The sequence below is a fragment of the Rhamphochromis sp. 'chilingali' genome (assembly GCF_963969265.1).
Source record: "Rhamphochromis sp. 'chilingali' genome assembly, chromosome: 14".
Classification (NCBI taxonomy): domain Eukaryota; kingdom Metazoa; phylum Chordata; class Actinopteri; order Cichliformes; family Cichlidae; genus Rhamphochromis; species Rhamphochromis sp. 'chilingali'.
This window is the reverse complement of record NC_137941.1, coordinates 1,285,943-1,302,217: the sequence shown is the minus strand read 5'-3', so window position 1 is coordinate 1,302,217 and position 16,275 is coordinate 1,285,943. Positions and strand designations below refer to the sequence as shown.

The 16,275-nt window shown below is 47.2% G+C and overlaps 1 protein-coding gene across 4 annotated transcripts in view; it reads right to left on the bottom strand.

Moving 5' to 3' along the window:
* stxbp5l (syntaxin binding protein 5L) overlaps positions 1 to 16,275 on the bottom strand; it is a 129,968-nt gene that overhangs the window by 12,340 nt on the left and 101,353 nt on the right. For 2 of the 4 annotated variants that reach the window (XM_080903349.1, XM_080903352.1), the window contains 3 exons: positions 9,006 to 9,110; positions 6,373 to 6,426; positions 3,714 to 3,893 (listed from right to left, as the gene is read on the bottom strand). The exons of 1 other annotated variant lie outside the window; for it this stretch is intronic. In XM_080903349.1, the coding sequence (XP_080759475.1) occupies positions 3,714 to 3,893; positions 6,373 to 6,426; positions 9,006 to 9,110 (339 nt within the window). The remainder of the gene's footprint in view (positions 1 to 3,713; positions 3,894 to 6,372; positions 6,427 to 9,005; positions 9,111 to 16,275) is intronic. One more of the 4 variants, XM_080903350.1, reaches the window with a different exon arrangement.

Here is a 16,275-nt window from a genome sequence, read left to right as displayed (position 1 = left end):
CACCACGGGCCCACGCTAGTATACAGTTTCATGGAAAATTACGCAACAAGTCTGTTGAACAGTTTCTTATGCATATTTTCACAGCAGCTTTGAATCATCTGCATCGGTGTGGTTGGTGATGCAGCTGGAGCCCCAACCGTGGCTTTAATAAAACATTCAGCTTATGCTAATGAAAAACTGCTTCCCTCTCGGTTCCAGGTCACTGTTGTATAATGAGGTCGGTGAAGATGGCGGCATGAATTTAATTGCAGAATTGCTGTAAAAGGGTCAGCTGTACTCCGGAGTAACGGACACGTGTTCTTAAGAGTGCCTGTTGATGATCCCAGCGTAGAAGCCTTTGGACGTGCAGAGCCCGGTGTGCTGAATGTGATCATCTGCCAAACTGTGGTGTGCTAATGTTTCGTGCAGTTTGGCTACAATAACTGTGACATTTGGGAAACTGTCACAATGTTGAGCCTCCTATGGAGAGATTAGTTTGTCGTGACCTGACTGAGACTGTAAATCTGGCGGCGCCTGCGTCTAAGCAAACACGACCCATCAGTGGACCACGAGTGGAGCTTTGCAGGAGTGTACTTTCTGCAAGGGACGAGTTTATGTGGTGCATCAGCACTTAGAAAGCCAGTGATTCATCAGGTGTACACAATGATTGGGCCCACTGTGACTGATGTACACGGGCTGTGTGACAGGCTGCTGCAATCTGCTCCACACTTTAGATCAGACCCTGCATCATTAGACGACTCCTCCACCCTCGGGGCCGACGGCCATCTGGTCTGAACCTGCTCTTAGGCTGCTGTTGTTTATTTTTAACACCTTCTGAATATAACCCGACCCTGTGAATCACCACAGAGACAAAGAAGCTCGCAGACACTCCCACTGATACTTCTGCTGCTCTTCTCCAACTGAAGCAAGATCATAAAACTTTTAATATGACAGGACAGAGTCAGAGTCCTGTTAGAACGAACGATCTGCATCTACTTTTTATGTTTATTCAAAGTAAATGGACGCCCTGCATTAGTGTTGTCTGTCAGGCTGTGACAGACTAAGTGTTACAATTCACACAGAATCTGTAATTACGTGGTTGCTAATCCTGCATGAGGCCATTTCTCTGTCACTTCTGAGGTCAGCAACTCGAAATTATACTGCTGGGATCGCAGTTTAAGTCTTCACTTGACAGGACGTTTATGTGTTTTTCTCCCTTCGTCTCGTTTGTCACGCGATGAGTAAAAGAAGAAAGGAAAACTTTATCCAACAAAGGTCAAAAATTCATTCTCATTTTGTCTTTAAGATAGTCATGCTGTCTTGGGGAGATAAGGAAAAATGAATTATCAAGGCTTTTATGTTTGTCTTAAAGCAGCAGTTCTCGTTCAGCCAATCGTAGTTCAAATGTTCTGAGAGGAAAGTGAAATGTAACACCAAAGCCAGCAGGGGGCGACCTCTGTCTGCATCTGTCGATCACCACAAACATCTTCCCAGTTATCTCACGTTCTGCTTCTATTTCAGTAATATTTTGGCCACCTAAAAAAAATCTAGAGCTAAATGTATAAATAAATGTATTATCTAGAGCTAATACGGTATTTTCCGCACTATAAGGCGCACTTAAAATCCTTTAATTTTCTCAAATTATGAATTCTGATCGTGCTTACTGACCTTGAACCGATTTTATGTGCTACACGGCGCTCACAAATCTGTCAAAAATGTTTTAGTGCGACTGTGGTAAGCTACGAAGCCGCACCGCGTGATGGATTGTTGGAGCATTACAGCTACTGTAGTCAGGAGCCTCACGGAGTAATCTGGGTCCTAAACTCCGTCATTTTCAGGTCCCAAAGTCAAACAAACACTGCAGCATCACTGAGAGTTAAAAACTGTCTAAATTCTTTCATCTTTAATAAAATTATCAGCGTTGCTGCTTTACCAGGTGTAACAATTAAGTTTAACATCCATGCAAACAGAATTTATTAAATTTAACAGACTTAGAAGTTAGCAGGAAGTTAGCTCGCTAGTTAGCTAAACATGATATAGCATGTTCTGACTGAGAGATTTCTGAAAGAATTCAAACGTACAGCTCTGTTATCACTTCCAACATAAATGAAGACAGAAAACTAAACAGCAGTGACGTTTGTAGGGTTACTGAAGTTGGGCTAGCTGCTATATAATGATGTGCTACGTGATCACTAGCGACACAACTATGTTAGCATAATATAAACACAGAAGAATGAGGAGAGTAAAGTTTGACTTATCTGACGGTTTTGTTTCGCCTAATGCGCCTTATGGTCCGAAAAATACAGTCGATGAAATTGTGTATTTGTAGTTGGTATGAGGGATGAACAGGGGGGGCTGTAAATTTAAAACACAGGGCTGTATATCCTCCCCACGAGGGGGGGCTGTCTGATTGTTGGTGACTCTCTCTGTATTACTGTAGGATCTTTACATTACAACATAGAGCATCTCGAGGTGACTGTTGTTGTGATTTGGTGCTACATAAATAAAACTGAACCGTTTCCCTATTCTAACTCAGATTAGCAGACAACGATATAAAAACAGCTGTAAAACCACAAACGCACACACATGACCACACAGAAGCGTATTACAGCCAGACTCAAAAACAAAAGCATATGTTTGCATTCATGTTTCTAAACTGATCACTGGGAATACGGAGCCTCTGTGGGTTCATCGCATTTTAAATGGTGCAAATCAAAGTGAGGGTGTGAATAAGAGCGAGCGCAAATGGAAAGACAATAAATGTCATGTCTGTTAATGAAAATGTCAACTCGTGCGGTGCTCTTGTATTATTGTCCTCCTTGAACTGTGCTCCTTCTGATGATAAGAGTTATTAGAGGTAAAAATAAAAACGTCCTGGTGGTTTCAGTTTGAGGAAATTGCAAACATCTACAAACTTATAACCCGTGTTTGTAGATGTGTGCATTCCCTTTGCTCATAGCTCATAAAAACTCGATAAGTGTAGCAACGCTACATGAAGTTTAATATGCGCTGTCATTTTCATCTCAGAAAACATCCAGAAGTTATTTATGAGACGAGAAAAACAGAAAGGCAAATAGAGTTATAATCATAAATCTGTGGCATGATGAGGAAAACCATCAGATCCTTCTGCTGTTTCGGTGCAGAGCACAAAATGCAAGAAAGAAAGAAAGAAAGGAAGAAAGAAAGACAGAAAGGAAGAAACGAAGGAAGAAAGACAGAAAGGCACAGGAGAAGTAAAAACTGGTTAAATCACTGAATCACCAACCTTCAGGCCTGCAACATCGTCGACACAAGCAGCAGAGTCAAGGACACAATGCAAGGACTCGTTCTTGCATTCAGAAGAAGCAGAACCTGCAGTCTGAATGTTGTAAGCTGATGCTAATGCAAGCTGCACGAGTGCGATTGGCATGCTGTAATGCAACAGTGGTGTCCTGGTACGTGACTGTCAGCTCCTGCAGATGCAGTCTGGTTATTTTACCGTGCAGCTGTATAAGTGTGCGTTTGTTTTTTCTTACTGTGTGTTGCTCTGTTTACCCTGCAGCATCTTCTCTGCAGAACCACACCCCGATTTTGGATTTCATGCTGCTAACTTGCATTAGCATGTGCTTGCCTTGTGTTGACCATGTGTCAGGCCTTTCTCCACTTACCCTGGGGTGAGAGGATGGCATGCACTTGCTGGGAGGGGGGTTTGTTATAGAGGGTTAGGGATGGGAGTTGGGAGGACAAGCACACACCTTCAGTGTGGGACACAGGCAAAGAGATCTCCATGCAAGCAGCGGACTGGGCCTTGCGGAAGGGCGGTCGGCCAGGGCCTCTGCGGGTAAGCCGTGGCCCCTCGGGACCCATCGGAATGCGAGGCTTCCCCGCCGAGCAGGGCTGGGAGGTGGGGCTAGTGCAATGTCCATTGACATGATCTGTAACAACGGCAAAGCATTAGCAAACAACAGAAAGAGGGATGTAATTCAACTTTAAACATATTCTGATTTACTGCTGCATTATCCATCTTCACAAGTCATTTAGTTTGATGGGAAGTGAAATAAAAATCAGGGCAGGGAACCTCAAATTAGGGACGAGATTTTCCAAGGAGATAACTGCTTTTCCCTGCCGGGAGACGCTTTGTCTACTAGACTGCAAAAAGGCAGGCTGACACTAGATGACCGATGAAGATGAATATTTCTGCAGCGTAAGAGGAGCAAGCTGATGCTGAAAATTTGATTGCCAACTAGGAAGATGATAGTGAGGGAAAAAGGGAGAGTGAGTGACAGAGGCTGGAGAGTGGTTTGAAGTAAGTATGTGCAAGGAGGGGATGCCGGGGCAGAGGAGGAAGATGCAGAGTAAAACTGTGAGTGCAGCTTCATCGAGTCTGTGACGTGACATAAAACAGGCTCGTTTCATCTCCACTTTGTTGCTTTTATCTCAGTGAACTGTGGGGAAACCTTGTTTTTAGCAGAAAGCTTTATGACATCCAAAGCTGCAGGTGAAGAACGAAAACAAGCTCTGCTCTTTATTCTGTCAAATTAGCACTCGCTTATATTGGCTGGGCTACAAATTCATCTACGGACAGAGCTGATACCAACACACTCGGTGATTTCTTTACCCCTCGGGGACGAGTCCGTGCACTGTGCTGGAGCCAGACCCTGTTAATGACACAAAGGAAAGAAAGGCCGGGCTGACCTTCTCTCGTTCTGTGTTCAGCCATACTTGTGAGCGGGCACGAGAGGCGGCCGGATCGATCCCAATATGCCGGCACTGGTACCGATCCACACTAGTGCGTGGCCCGTTTTTCACTATGGAAATGAAACAATACCCTCGAACATGCGCTCTCGTGGTGTTGACTCGTGTGCATTTTATTGAAAGCCGGCACACTTTTAAACCACAGAGGAGCTCTAGAGACGCCACAGTTACACTCCAGCTCTCCAACGTACACAAAGGGCCGATTAAATAATGAAGGCGGAGCTCACAGGTGGGCATCACAGCGATAATAAACATCAGTATATGGACACACTGACCCTGTATTTATTTACATATCACTACGCTCTCATCCTCACTGAGTACATGAGCCCCCTTTTTATCAGTGACCCCCCCCAGCAGATTAACAGCAGCTGTGGTCGCTGCCGTGGGAGGACAGAAGCTTTCCATGTGTGTTTTGGTGGAAGGTCTTATACATGGAGACGAGTGGAGCAGATAAACAATATCATGATCATTTGTGCAAACACTCGAACGTTCCCCGCTCGCTCCTCTCCGATCGTTCGTCCCCGGCGCCCAGAGAGCTCTGCCGTGCAGCCAGTCGCTGCAAAAATGATTCAATTTCAAAGTGAAGATGAAAAGCTCCAGGGTGCCACCCAGTCCACGTGCAACACTCACCCAGTTTCACAGCAGGACTGACGAGGCAGCGCGGGGACTGAAAAACTGCAGGTAACACGGAGCGTTTGACGCCGCCGCGATCGGGCTTCACATTTTGTTCATTTCGTTGCCTCGAAATGTTCTGATGGAAACTGATTTACAGCTGAGAGCGCGACACTGTGCTGACGTGCACATCCCACTCCACCCCCTCATCACACGCGCACAAACACACATCATCCACACAAAGGCACAAACACAATAGACTCGAGCGTCTTCCTGTCACACAGGTTTCTATTGTTGTGGATTTTAAACCTTCAGCGTTTGCAGCTCTACTGTTTTCTTCAATGTTCGATGACGACACCAAAACTAAATGTGCTGCATTCAAAGTTTGGGTTTCTGTCCTCACCCTTCCTGCTGATGGAGCATTTACCAAACAGCAAGTCAAAAATCAGGAGGCACGTTTGGGGGGGTTAGAGAAGCAGAAGTTCTGGGAGGCGACAGCATGCGTGGCGCTGCAGAGGGAAACCTGAGATCTGCATGTGTGTGCAGCAGTTAGATGTATGGGGGGTGGGGGGGGGGGGGGGGGGGGGGGGGGGTCCAGTCAAAATGGAAGGAAGGCTGTTTAAGAGAGAAATGGGCCAGTTACAATGAGCGAGGTAGCAAGTGATCCAGCACCGCAGAGCAAAGCCTGTCAATGGAGGAAAGGTTGCATAAATCAGAGGATGGTCCAATCATGGTAAAGCGATAGAATGCCTCAAGTTCAAATATGGGCATGAGCTACAAATCACCTTTGTAAACACTTGCAAAATGTAGAAGGAACAAACACAGACGCTTTAAATCAAAACACACTGACGGGCAAAATGGACGAACACGTTAGGCCGACAGTCTCATGGGCTGGTTGAACAGGCGGACAGAGCAACAAGGAAACTGAAAGAGGAAAGTTTGAGTGAAATCCAAAAGTACTAATGCAACACAAAAGCCTAGAAACCATGAGAAAAGCAGAAACTCAAAGGAAATCAAGTGAAAACTGCTGGCTTTCGCCTACCGTACCAAGATCAGTCTTAAGATCTGTTGGCAGACTTAACTTTCTGCCGGGTCCCTTTACTGAAACAAAAGAATAGGAAACAAAGCACCAGTTAATCCCTTCAAAATAAAATAGAACAAAAAAGAAATCATGGAAGAAGAAAACAAAGGAGGTGTAGTCTGCTTCAAACGATGGCAAACCAAAGTGGGGAAAAACTGAAAAGAAACCAAATGAACAAAGAACATGCAAACTGGTGCACTTGCATGTTTGCAGGCATATTTTCAAAAAGCATGCTCCACTGTCATCCCAGGCCGGCACGATCAGTGATACTGAGTCAGCGCAACGGCAGGAAGTCTCGAGTGGACAGAGCGATTACTCAGTGATTAGTCATTTGAAGCAGGTGCTCTCTTTGCATCTCTTAACGTGTAAAGACTCATTCTGATGTTTTTAATCACTCTCCTCCTCAAGTCTGCACCTGGAATAATGAAGTCCGCTCTGTGGGCCTGGGATTTGACGTGGAAGCAACAAATGAACAGGGTGACACCACAAAGTGTCATAAAAAAACTAAGTCAGACACTGAAGGCAACCAAAATAACCACATACACATTTTGCAAGCATTTTGCAGTAAGGAGAGAACTGCAAAGGTCGAACTCGAGGCGTCACGTGTCAGTTTCCCCTCAGGAAGAAGGCGGGATTTAGAAGACACGATCCAGCTGATGACCACGAGGAAAAAAAGCACGAAACACCTGCTTGATGTCATTCAGCATGTTTGCTGCACGGCCGACGCGGCGGCTGAGCGTGTGATGGGAAACACTGGTCTCACCGAATCTCCGGTCATTCATTTGTTTGCATTTCTTCCGTGAACCTCGACGGACTTTTGAATAAGTGCTGCTAATGAGATAACAGATGAGGGCCGAGTGCTTGTGCGCTCTTCATAATAAACCAGAGTCACCAGATGCTGCTGCGACCGCACGAAAGGTGCAGCGTTGGAGATGCAACGACAGGAATTATGTTCTCATAATGAACCTGTAGCTCACAGATGCTTCCTCTGTTTAATGGCTCAGCGGCTGCATTAACACATCATAAAATGTATTTTAATCAAAATAAATCGGTGGGACTGATCTGAGGAGCCGAAGGGTCTCTCACTGTGACATGAATATTAACCAGCATGCACTGCACCCACTGGAATTCAGCACCTTTGGTTTTAACCACAGAGACGGAAAGTGGCGATGTCACGCGTTCACGTGTGTTCTGCATTGTTCTCGTGCACACAGTGTTTTAAAACACACGTGTGACAGTAACTGATGTCGGACCAGCCTCATCGCTGACCTCAGCACTCTGCTCATTACTCCAGGATTCACAGCAGAATGGAGCCTTCTTGTTATCCAGCAGCAGGTGGATCTTTAGAGTTGTTGTTGTGACCCTGCAGGTCGCTGCATTTGCAGCATTTACATATTTATCAGCCTGTTTTTCTCGCCTGCACCGGCTCTCAGCAGGTAACGTCTTATCTGTCCACACGGACGGCGAGCACAGAGACAACACAGATACCTCTGAGAGACATAACTGCAGCGTCCATCGTACTTCCTGTGGCTCGTCAGGCCCGTGCTCATCTGTCTTCTCTAACCATCCTGCTGCTCTTGTCACCGATCAAGGTGACAAGAGCCAGGTTGTGTCCAGGTTACAGTAATGTGCAGAGTGCTGACATCCCAAACGAGGCTAACACAGGACTAAACCTCTGAAAAACTAACTTCTGAACATCCAAAGCAAGCTGAGGGCTTATTCATCAGAGAGGGCTCCATGCAGTTAGTCAGAGACAGCAGTGATGAATGTTAGCCAAGAGCACAGCAAGATAAGACAGCAGCTTTACTGACACGCAGACAGACAGAGACCCCGAGCGCCATCGCCAGGTACGGGAGCATGTTTGTGTTTAGATGTGAGCTTCCGGCGAAGGCGCGATGATTGATGTCAGACAGGCTGAAGCGCCGGTGCTGCAGCTGCAGCCCATCTGCCTCAGCAGCATTGCAGGGTGATGAAGAACCCGAGGTCTGGACCCGCCCTCCACACACACACACACACACACACACAGCATGGAGCACACTGAAGAGCAGCCACAGTCTGGAGTCCTGTAAGCCTGTTTGCACTGCAGGCTTCACACGTGCTGCGAGAGGCTTCGACCGCACTTTTCACACAGTGATGCTGCTGCTTGGTTTTATTAGTTCTCGACTGCAGATGCTTCATGCTGAACTGACCCATGACCCACCACAGGTGACGGAGGAGCCTCCTCCACCTGTGCACCTGCTGCTGTTTAACTACCGTCTACAGCTTCTATTATATATACAACATTTGTGCTAGCCAAAGAAATATGATTCGTTGTTATGAATTTACTGTGTCCCCATTGGTCAGTGAGCACGAGGTTTTATTTAAAGGCTGAATATGTTATATTGATACCTGTGCTTCAACATTAGTCAGTAAACGTCTGGCGCCCTGCTGATAGTGTTGCTCACAGTGTGGAAGCAGCGTTAGCGTGCAGGTGCAACATCACACAGCAGCCTAATTATTCCCTCTCCCAAAACAACGACACAAACAAAGAAAGAAAGACAGAAATTCCAAGCAGGTGTCCACGAAGAGGCTGAGATCCATGAAACACCCCTCCTCTTACCATTGTCCAGTAAGTAAAAGACTGGACTGCAGTGGCTGGCTCTCAGACTGGCCACAGGCTCGGGCAGGACGCGGGGGTCATTGTGAAGGGAGGTTGGGTAATGAACTGGAACAGGAGATCCAACAGAACAGACACAGACTTTTCAGGGCAACAGGGGAGAGACAAACACAGTGGGTGAACTGGGGAGAAGAGAAACTTGCAGGTAATAGGAAGGAAACAGTCGTGAGGTTATGAAAACAGAAGGTGTCATAAGAACAGCTGCATCCCACCAGCAGATACTGGGAAGGTCACATAGCCATCACTGCAACACACCACAGCAGCACTGCTACTACGACTACTACAGCTACTTCTACCACACCACAGGCTCATCCTACAGAGCAGCATTTTCCAGGCTTTTCCAGGTAACTTTATCCTGGAGGCGGTTTACTTCCAACCATGACCTGTTGCCGTAGCAACTCATATTACAGCCCTAACCTGTGCTGCAGCAGGTTACGTTCAACAGCTATGACATCACCACCTGCTAACCAATCAGCTCCTCTGAGGATTGTCCACAGGCCCTGGAGGATGGCTCAAAGCTCTCTGTGAGCAGAAGTCTTTCCATAAATATGGATAATATAATATGGATAATATTCCCTCAGTATTTCCTGTTCTGCAGACTAACCTGCACCATCCTAACACAGCAGTTTAAATCCTGTTCTCATGTCTCATCTTCAGCTGAAAGAATAAGAGTTCAAACGTGCTTACAGCCATTAAATATTCATTGGATAGAATCATGATTCTCCTGTGTCTGACTGATTGAGCTGTAATATTGATAAGTCTGTTAGCTGTCTGTACCCAGCTATGCCTTATTAATAACATGGCAGCAGTCTTTCTGAGTAAAGCTCACACACACACACTCAGCAGCTTTGATGCTAAGCTACTGCACACTCACAGGTCCCATTACTCACTTTGAGGAGGTGCTTTCTTACAGCTGAGTATTGTGTATCTAACCACGTTTGACCCAACGCTCACGCTCTGCAGGACAGAAGGACCAGGAGAGACTGAGTTTTTAACCATCATTCATAAACTGACCTGATCGGATCCTTCGTTCGGTGACACTATTGTCACTCGTGAGTAGGGATGGGTATCGTTTAGGTTTTATCCGATACCGGTGCCAAACCGGTACTTTTGAAACGGTGCCGGTGCTTAAAGAATGGAGAACACAAACTTTGTCCAAAAACCTCTCATGTTTAACTGTTTTCCACTTTTTCTTTGGTCATTTTAGCCTTTTTGGCCAGGGTGAAGGGAGTATCTGCCATCAAACAAGAAGGCAGCCGCATGTAGCTATGATGATGTTTGCTAGTTCACCTTACATGCATTAATGTAATAACGTGGTTAGCCTACTCAACGTAAATTACACACGAACAACATGAAGCTCCTCACGCAGAGAAGAACGGCTGCTGCTGCATCATCATCCTCATCATTCCTGCTACACTGGCAGGGCTAGGGGCCAGGACTCTATTCTTCGGGTTTTTGGGGGATGTTGCTAACTCCAGGTCTGATAACAGGCACCACACCCGCAGTAGACGTGCTCGGTGTGAGGTCTCGCAGCAAGCTATCAAATACGGCGCATTTTTCGGCTTTAAAAAAAAACGCTATGCGTCGCCAGGTGTTTCATCAGATTTGAGGTGTTACCTCCTTTGACAGCATCACAGTATCAGCTTAAAGCACTTGTTGCTGCTGAGTTTGCATCTTTTGCTGTGAAGTACAGCCAGACTTTTGACCGCTTTGCCTTGGGCATTTTTAATCTGTAGCTCTGCTCTAAAAGAACGTACGTACCTGGCCCCGCCTACTATCCTGGGAAACGTAAAATGATTGGCTAGAAGTGTATCACAGCTCAGGAAAAAAAAGCACCGAAATGTGCGCTGCTTTTCGGTCTGGTTACTACCGTTTATGTCAGAACCGGTGCCATCATGGCACCGGACACCGGGACCCATCCCTACTCGTGAGTAACTTTACTGTTTTGTTACCCCGATGCTGACACTGTGGCCAAAGAAGCCTCTGACTGCAGAGACATGACTGACTGGTACCAGTGGGAACAGTGGACCTGTACAGCTGACAGAACTGCATCAGGGCAAGAAAGCTGATTTAAGTGACTTCAGACGTGGCAGCTTTTCACTGCACAACCATGTCATGGTCGTATGTCATTCACTTACGGAGGTCGGCCCCTCGGCGAGGTCAAAGGTCAGAGGTGAATGGCCAGGCAGCTCTGAGCATGGTTTAAGCTCGAAGAAGACAAGCTGGGTCAGCAGGAGACCAGACTGGGTGCTAAGAACAGGAAACTGAGGCTACAACTCAGAGAGACCCATGAAAATTGGGCAACAGAAGATGGAAAATATTACCTGCTCAGAAACATTGAGAGGGTGGAGTTTATTATGACCACAGTGTACCATCCTGTGATGGATGCATCCAGCAGGATAACAAACCGCCTCACAGATCTCAGCCCAGCTGAGCATCTTTGGCATGTTCACATCACGGACGTGCAGCAGCCGTCTGAAGGCTTCCAGCACTTTGTGCAGTCTGAGCCAACCTGGTACCGCAAGGTAAATGGCCTGTATTTATATAGCGCTTTACTAGTCCCTAAGGACCCCAAAGCACTTTACACATCCAGTCATCCACACATTCACACACTGGTGATGGCAGCTACATTGTAGCCACAGCCACCCTGGGGCGCACTGACAGAGGCGAGGCTGCCGGACACTGGCGCCACCGGGCCCTCTGACCACCACCAGTAGGCAACGGGTGAAGTGTCTTGCCCAAGGACACAACGACCGAAACTGTCCGAGTCGGGGCTCGAACCGGCAACCTTCCGATTACAAGGCGAACTCCCAACTCTTGAGCCACGATCGCCCCAGTACCTAATGAAGTGGCCATAGGTCCTGTGTTTGTATTAGTGTGCAGAGCAAAGCTGTTGGTTACCACGGTGCTGGAGGTGATGACATCACAGGGGTACGCCACACATTCAGACTATCGCTGGGCGGTGGCATCATAAAAATATCTACAGAAGATTTGAAGGAAATGAAGAAACGCTGCCATTCAGTTTATATGTTTGTAATAAAATAATGTTTCTTTTTGTAGAATGATCTGCAGCTAAATTAACGTTCCTGATAGCGAGCTAATTTTTAATTTTGTGGCGGGTGTAAGGGAGCTGGGAAGCATCTGCCTCACTAAGGTGAAGAACACACTCTTGTTATGCTTTTATTTTGAAGTCCACTAACTGCTCCCACTTTTGAGGTCAGCTTCCTGAAGGCCCGATTCATGGATTGCACACATGATTAACACATGGCTAACGACGTTCACCTGCCTGTTTGTGGTTGTTAACCATCCACTGCTACAGCAGGCTTTGCTATGTGTGTATTATTAGCTAAACACCATGGTTAGGATTTATGAAACTTCCTGGTTTAATGAAAAGGTTTTTAACACTGCTGAATCTTTCATTTTACTTTTAATTTATATTCTGATTTTAAAATAAAAACCACAAAACAAACAAAAACCTCCTGAGTGACCGTGCAGACGCGAGGAGCATTTAAAGGAAAGCATCAGGGATTTAAGCATGTGATGAATTTAACTGTTTCTCTGCAGGTTAATTAGTGCTTACATGGGTTTGTACATTACACAGACATGGCTGTAGAAAACCCTCCAGCAGGGTTTAGCTGAAAAATGTGTATTTAAGCTTCTTTTAAATGTGATCAAACCTCACCTTTCCCCTCAGGTGCTAAATATACCCCGTGGGGTCAGGCTTACACGTTTAGGTACAACCTGCGGTACCAGGTTGGCTCAGCGTGGACAAAGTGCTGGAAGCCTTCACACGGCTGCAGCGTGGGGGTCAGGCGCCGAGCACTCGCGTCTCGTCTTGTTAGTCCCCTTTTTGAGGTCAAGCCAGGCTACAGCGACATGTACTGCTCCCAGAGGAAATCTAACACATGACCCCAACAACACACCTCAGGACATTAAAGAGAAGACAACGGGAAGGATGTGAAGGGAGACAGCTTTGAGGCCGGAGAGGGGCCAATTACTGGGCCTGATGACAAAAGAGAGACGGGAGGAAGGTCAGGAACAAGAGCGGAAAGCTGTGCTGAGAAGTGAGAGAGAAGCTCCTGTTTTTGACACGGGGGGTGAATCAGGACGATGGCCGGCTGCCTTAATAAGCTGTCCACAGTCTGTTTATGGCATTGAACAGATACAGCACAACAGGTGTGCCGGGGACAGGCGGACAGCCTCTAATGGCCACGGAGCAGGCTGAAGATGATATTCAGCCGGAGAAAACAAAGCGTGAACTCTGCACCTGTCGGCACAGCGCGGCGAGCTTTGTCTGCGGGCGCAACTTTTAATACATTTCACATCCGCGCTGCATTAATATGAATGAGTCCAAACCTGATTTAACTGACATTTAAAGCCGTCCTGCTCTCAGCCATTGCTAACAGTTCTTACAACTATGAACCTCAGCCCCCCCTCCCCCCAGCGTTTAACCGTTAAAGCGAATCAGACACAATCATGCAGCGTCATGCCGCATCTGTCCACGTGCTTTTCATCCACCGCTCCGTAATTCTTCTCCTTTCCATCTCTTTAATTAACAAGCGACAGGCCTGTAATAGGACAGAATGACCGTGACCTCGTCCACATCACAATGCTGAGAGACTCCCCGCCACAGCAGCACAGAACAGCTCGTCCTGGATCTGTCACGCTGCTGTTATCCTCTCCTTGGGAGGCTCAAGGGCAAGGCTGCAGAGTCCACGTGAGAACAAACCGACAGTGTGTCCTGTGTGTGTTTACACAACAATCACAGGAAAACCATCGACGAGCAGACTGTGGACAGCTGAGCTAAATTACTGATGCATCCACAAAATGCATTTGGTGGGATTTTACGTTCGTGTTCGGTCTCCTGTGGACACGGATCTGTGCTTTAAGTTACACAAGCGGATTTTTAATAAAGCTGTCACTAAACAACGGCTGGCGTATCGTTTTTAGCATTTGGCTCCATCTACCTGTTTATGTTTCCCCGTCAGGCCCACGTGGATCCGGCCTGACACCAGACTACATACATATACTGAAGGATCAACGACAGGACAAGAGGAACGGTCTGTGCATTGCTGGTTGGAAGGCAGGGATCAGTTTTCCTGTGAATGACTTTGGTGAAGAATCAGAAAGCTTTGAGCTTCGAGGAAAAGACAAAGACATCAAACTGAGTATTTGCATGAATCGTTCGTGTGCACAATCAATGAAAAATGAACCCCAGCAATGAGATCTCACACAAAGATCGACTGTGGCTGCAGTTTTTCTGCCACACAGAGAAACAAACATGAATTAAACAACTACTGAAATGTTGTTTTGCAGGTTTAATCGAGTCTTTGCTGATTCTGAAGATTAAAAACACAGTTCCATTATCCTCCTTTCTTTAAAAGCCACCAAAGCACAATCAGCCGTCGAGGCAAACTGAGGGATGATACGATGACACAAAGTGCTTCGGCGTCTGTTTCCTCTCCAGGTTTTATGCAGTAAGATTACCTGATGTGGTACCTGAGCTCCTATAGTTCTCTGTTTCCTATCCTCTGTTTTTATTTTCCCGTCTGTTACATGAGCGTAGGAAACACTGAATATGATTTGGTCGTTTTTTAACCTGAGGCCTTACAAACCCGACAGAGCCCCGAGGACGCGGCGTGCCAGCCTGGCAGGGACTTAAGCACAGATCTACACACTCGTTTGCTCAGGTGGCGTTTCCTCTGAGACACACAAACACCTGCTGGGAAATGTTCTCATCTCTTCTTCATCCATTACACGTTTCTGCCTCATTGTCTTCAGCTGCACTGATCTCATCCAGAGACCAGCTTTCAGATGTGCTTCTGTCACATTTCCAAAGTGTGATGCTGAAACTCGAGGCCAGTGACATCATGATGAGCATGAATGCAAACATGAATACGTTTAGGTTTTATCACACTATCATCTTGTAGGAAGCATGTGTGCTGAATCGAGCAGTCACATGATGAAGGCAGTTTTCACAGGACTTTTCTCTCAGCAGCTGCTGGGATCATTTTCACGTTAGCCCCATCAGGACCTACGCTGGTCGACTCGCCACGACTCGATTCGCATCGACTGGTTTTCCCATTACAGTCGAGTACCACCCGATGTGCGAGGTCGTCCGAGTGTTGCTAGACATAATTAGCGTGCGACACGGAGGCTAAAACGACGGTGGTCGTGGAGGTAACGACACTCCTGCTGCCTGGTCTGTGACCCTTCGTCAGACTCGGGGACGCCGTTGTTTTTTTGTAGCCATTTCCCTCGTTGCCGGGTTTTTTTTTTAAGGTGGGAGTTTTGATTAAACGCTGTCATGACTCATCGAGTGACGTCACATTTTACTACCTGCTCGGATGGCTTGAAACCCCGGCCTGTCGCGGTCCGTGGGAGCAGCTGTGGGGATTGTGTTTTGGATGGTTCACCGGCTCTCTCTTGGGCGGAGCCGCCCGCCTCGCACCTGAGCCTCGTTCGATCACAATGAACTATCGAAGCCAGCGCGACCTGCTACTCATCGCCAGTTGGTTCAGTCACCTACTGTGGCAGCCACGCCCCGTCTGCGCTCCACTCTTCCTTCAAGCCTTGACTCTGTTTCGTTGGGCTCAGGTCTCCGAGCCATCCTCCTCTGGATTCATTGCTCACCTCCTCCAGCGCTGGCTTTTGCATTAAGGAATCATCAACCAGTCGCTTCGCCTGCCTGTCCTCCTGCCATCCCTGACGTTCGTGAAGTACTCGAGGAACCATTCCTCCCCTCGCACTCACTCTCTGGCCTCTCCCACAGAAACACCCCCACCGCCCAAAACTCTCCCACCTGGCCCTGCATGTAAGCCGACTGCACCCCTGTCCTGATTCACCTGCTCCCTTACCTGTTCACTAATCGTTCCTCCCTCTGGTACAGATTCCCACGGCTTTGATCGCAGCTTCTCAGAACAGCCTCCCTCATGAGCTTCTGTTTTTGACCGACCCCTCTGTAAATAAATCTTGTCTATAGTTCTCAGTGAGTGCGCCGAGTCTGCTTTTCGGTCCCGCCTTCGTGCGAATCCCAGTTGATGACAGCTGAGCAGGTACTATGACCAAGTGAACAAACCTTAAACACCGTGGCGAGTCGATCCGAGTAGGTGCTAACGGTGTTGACGACCCAGTTTCAGTCAAGCTTTAGTGGTTGGACGGGCAGTTCATAATCCACTCAGTGACTGCAGGTGATCCTCACCTCCACCACGGG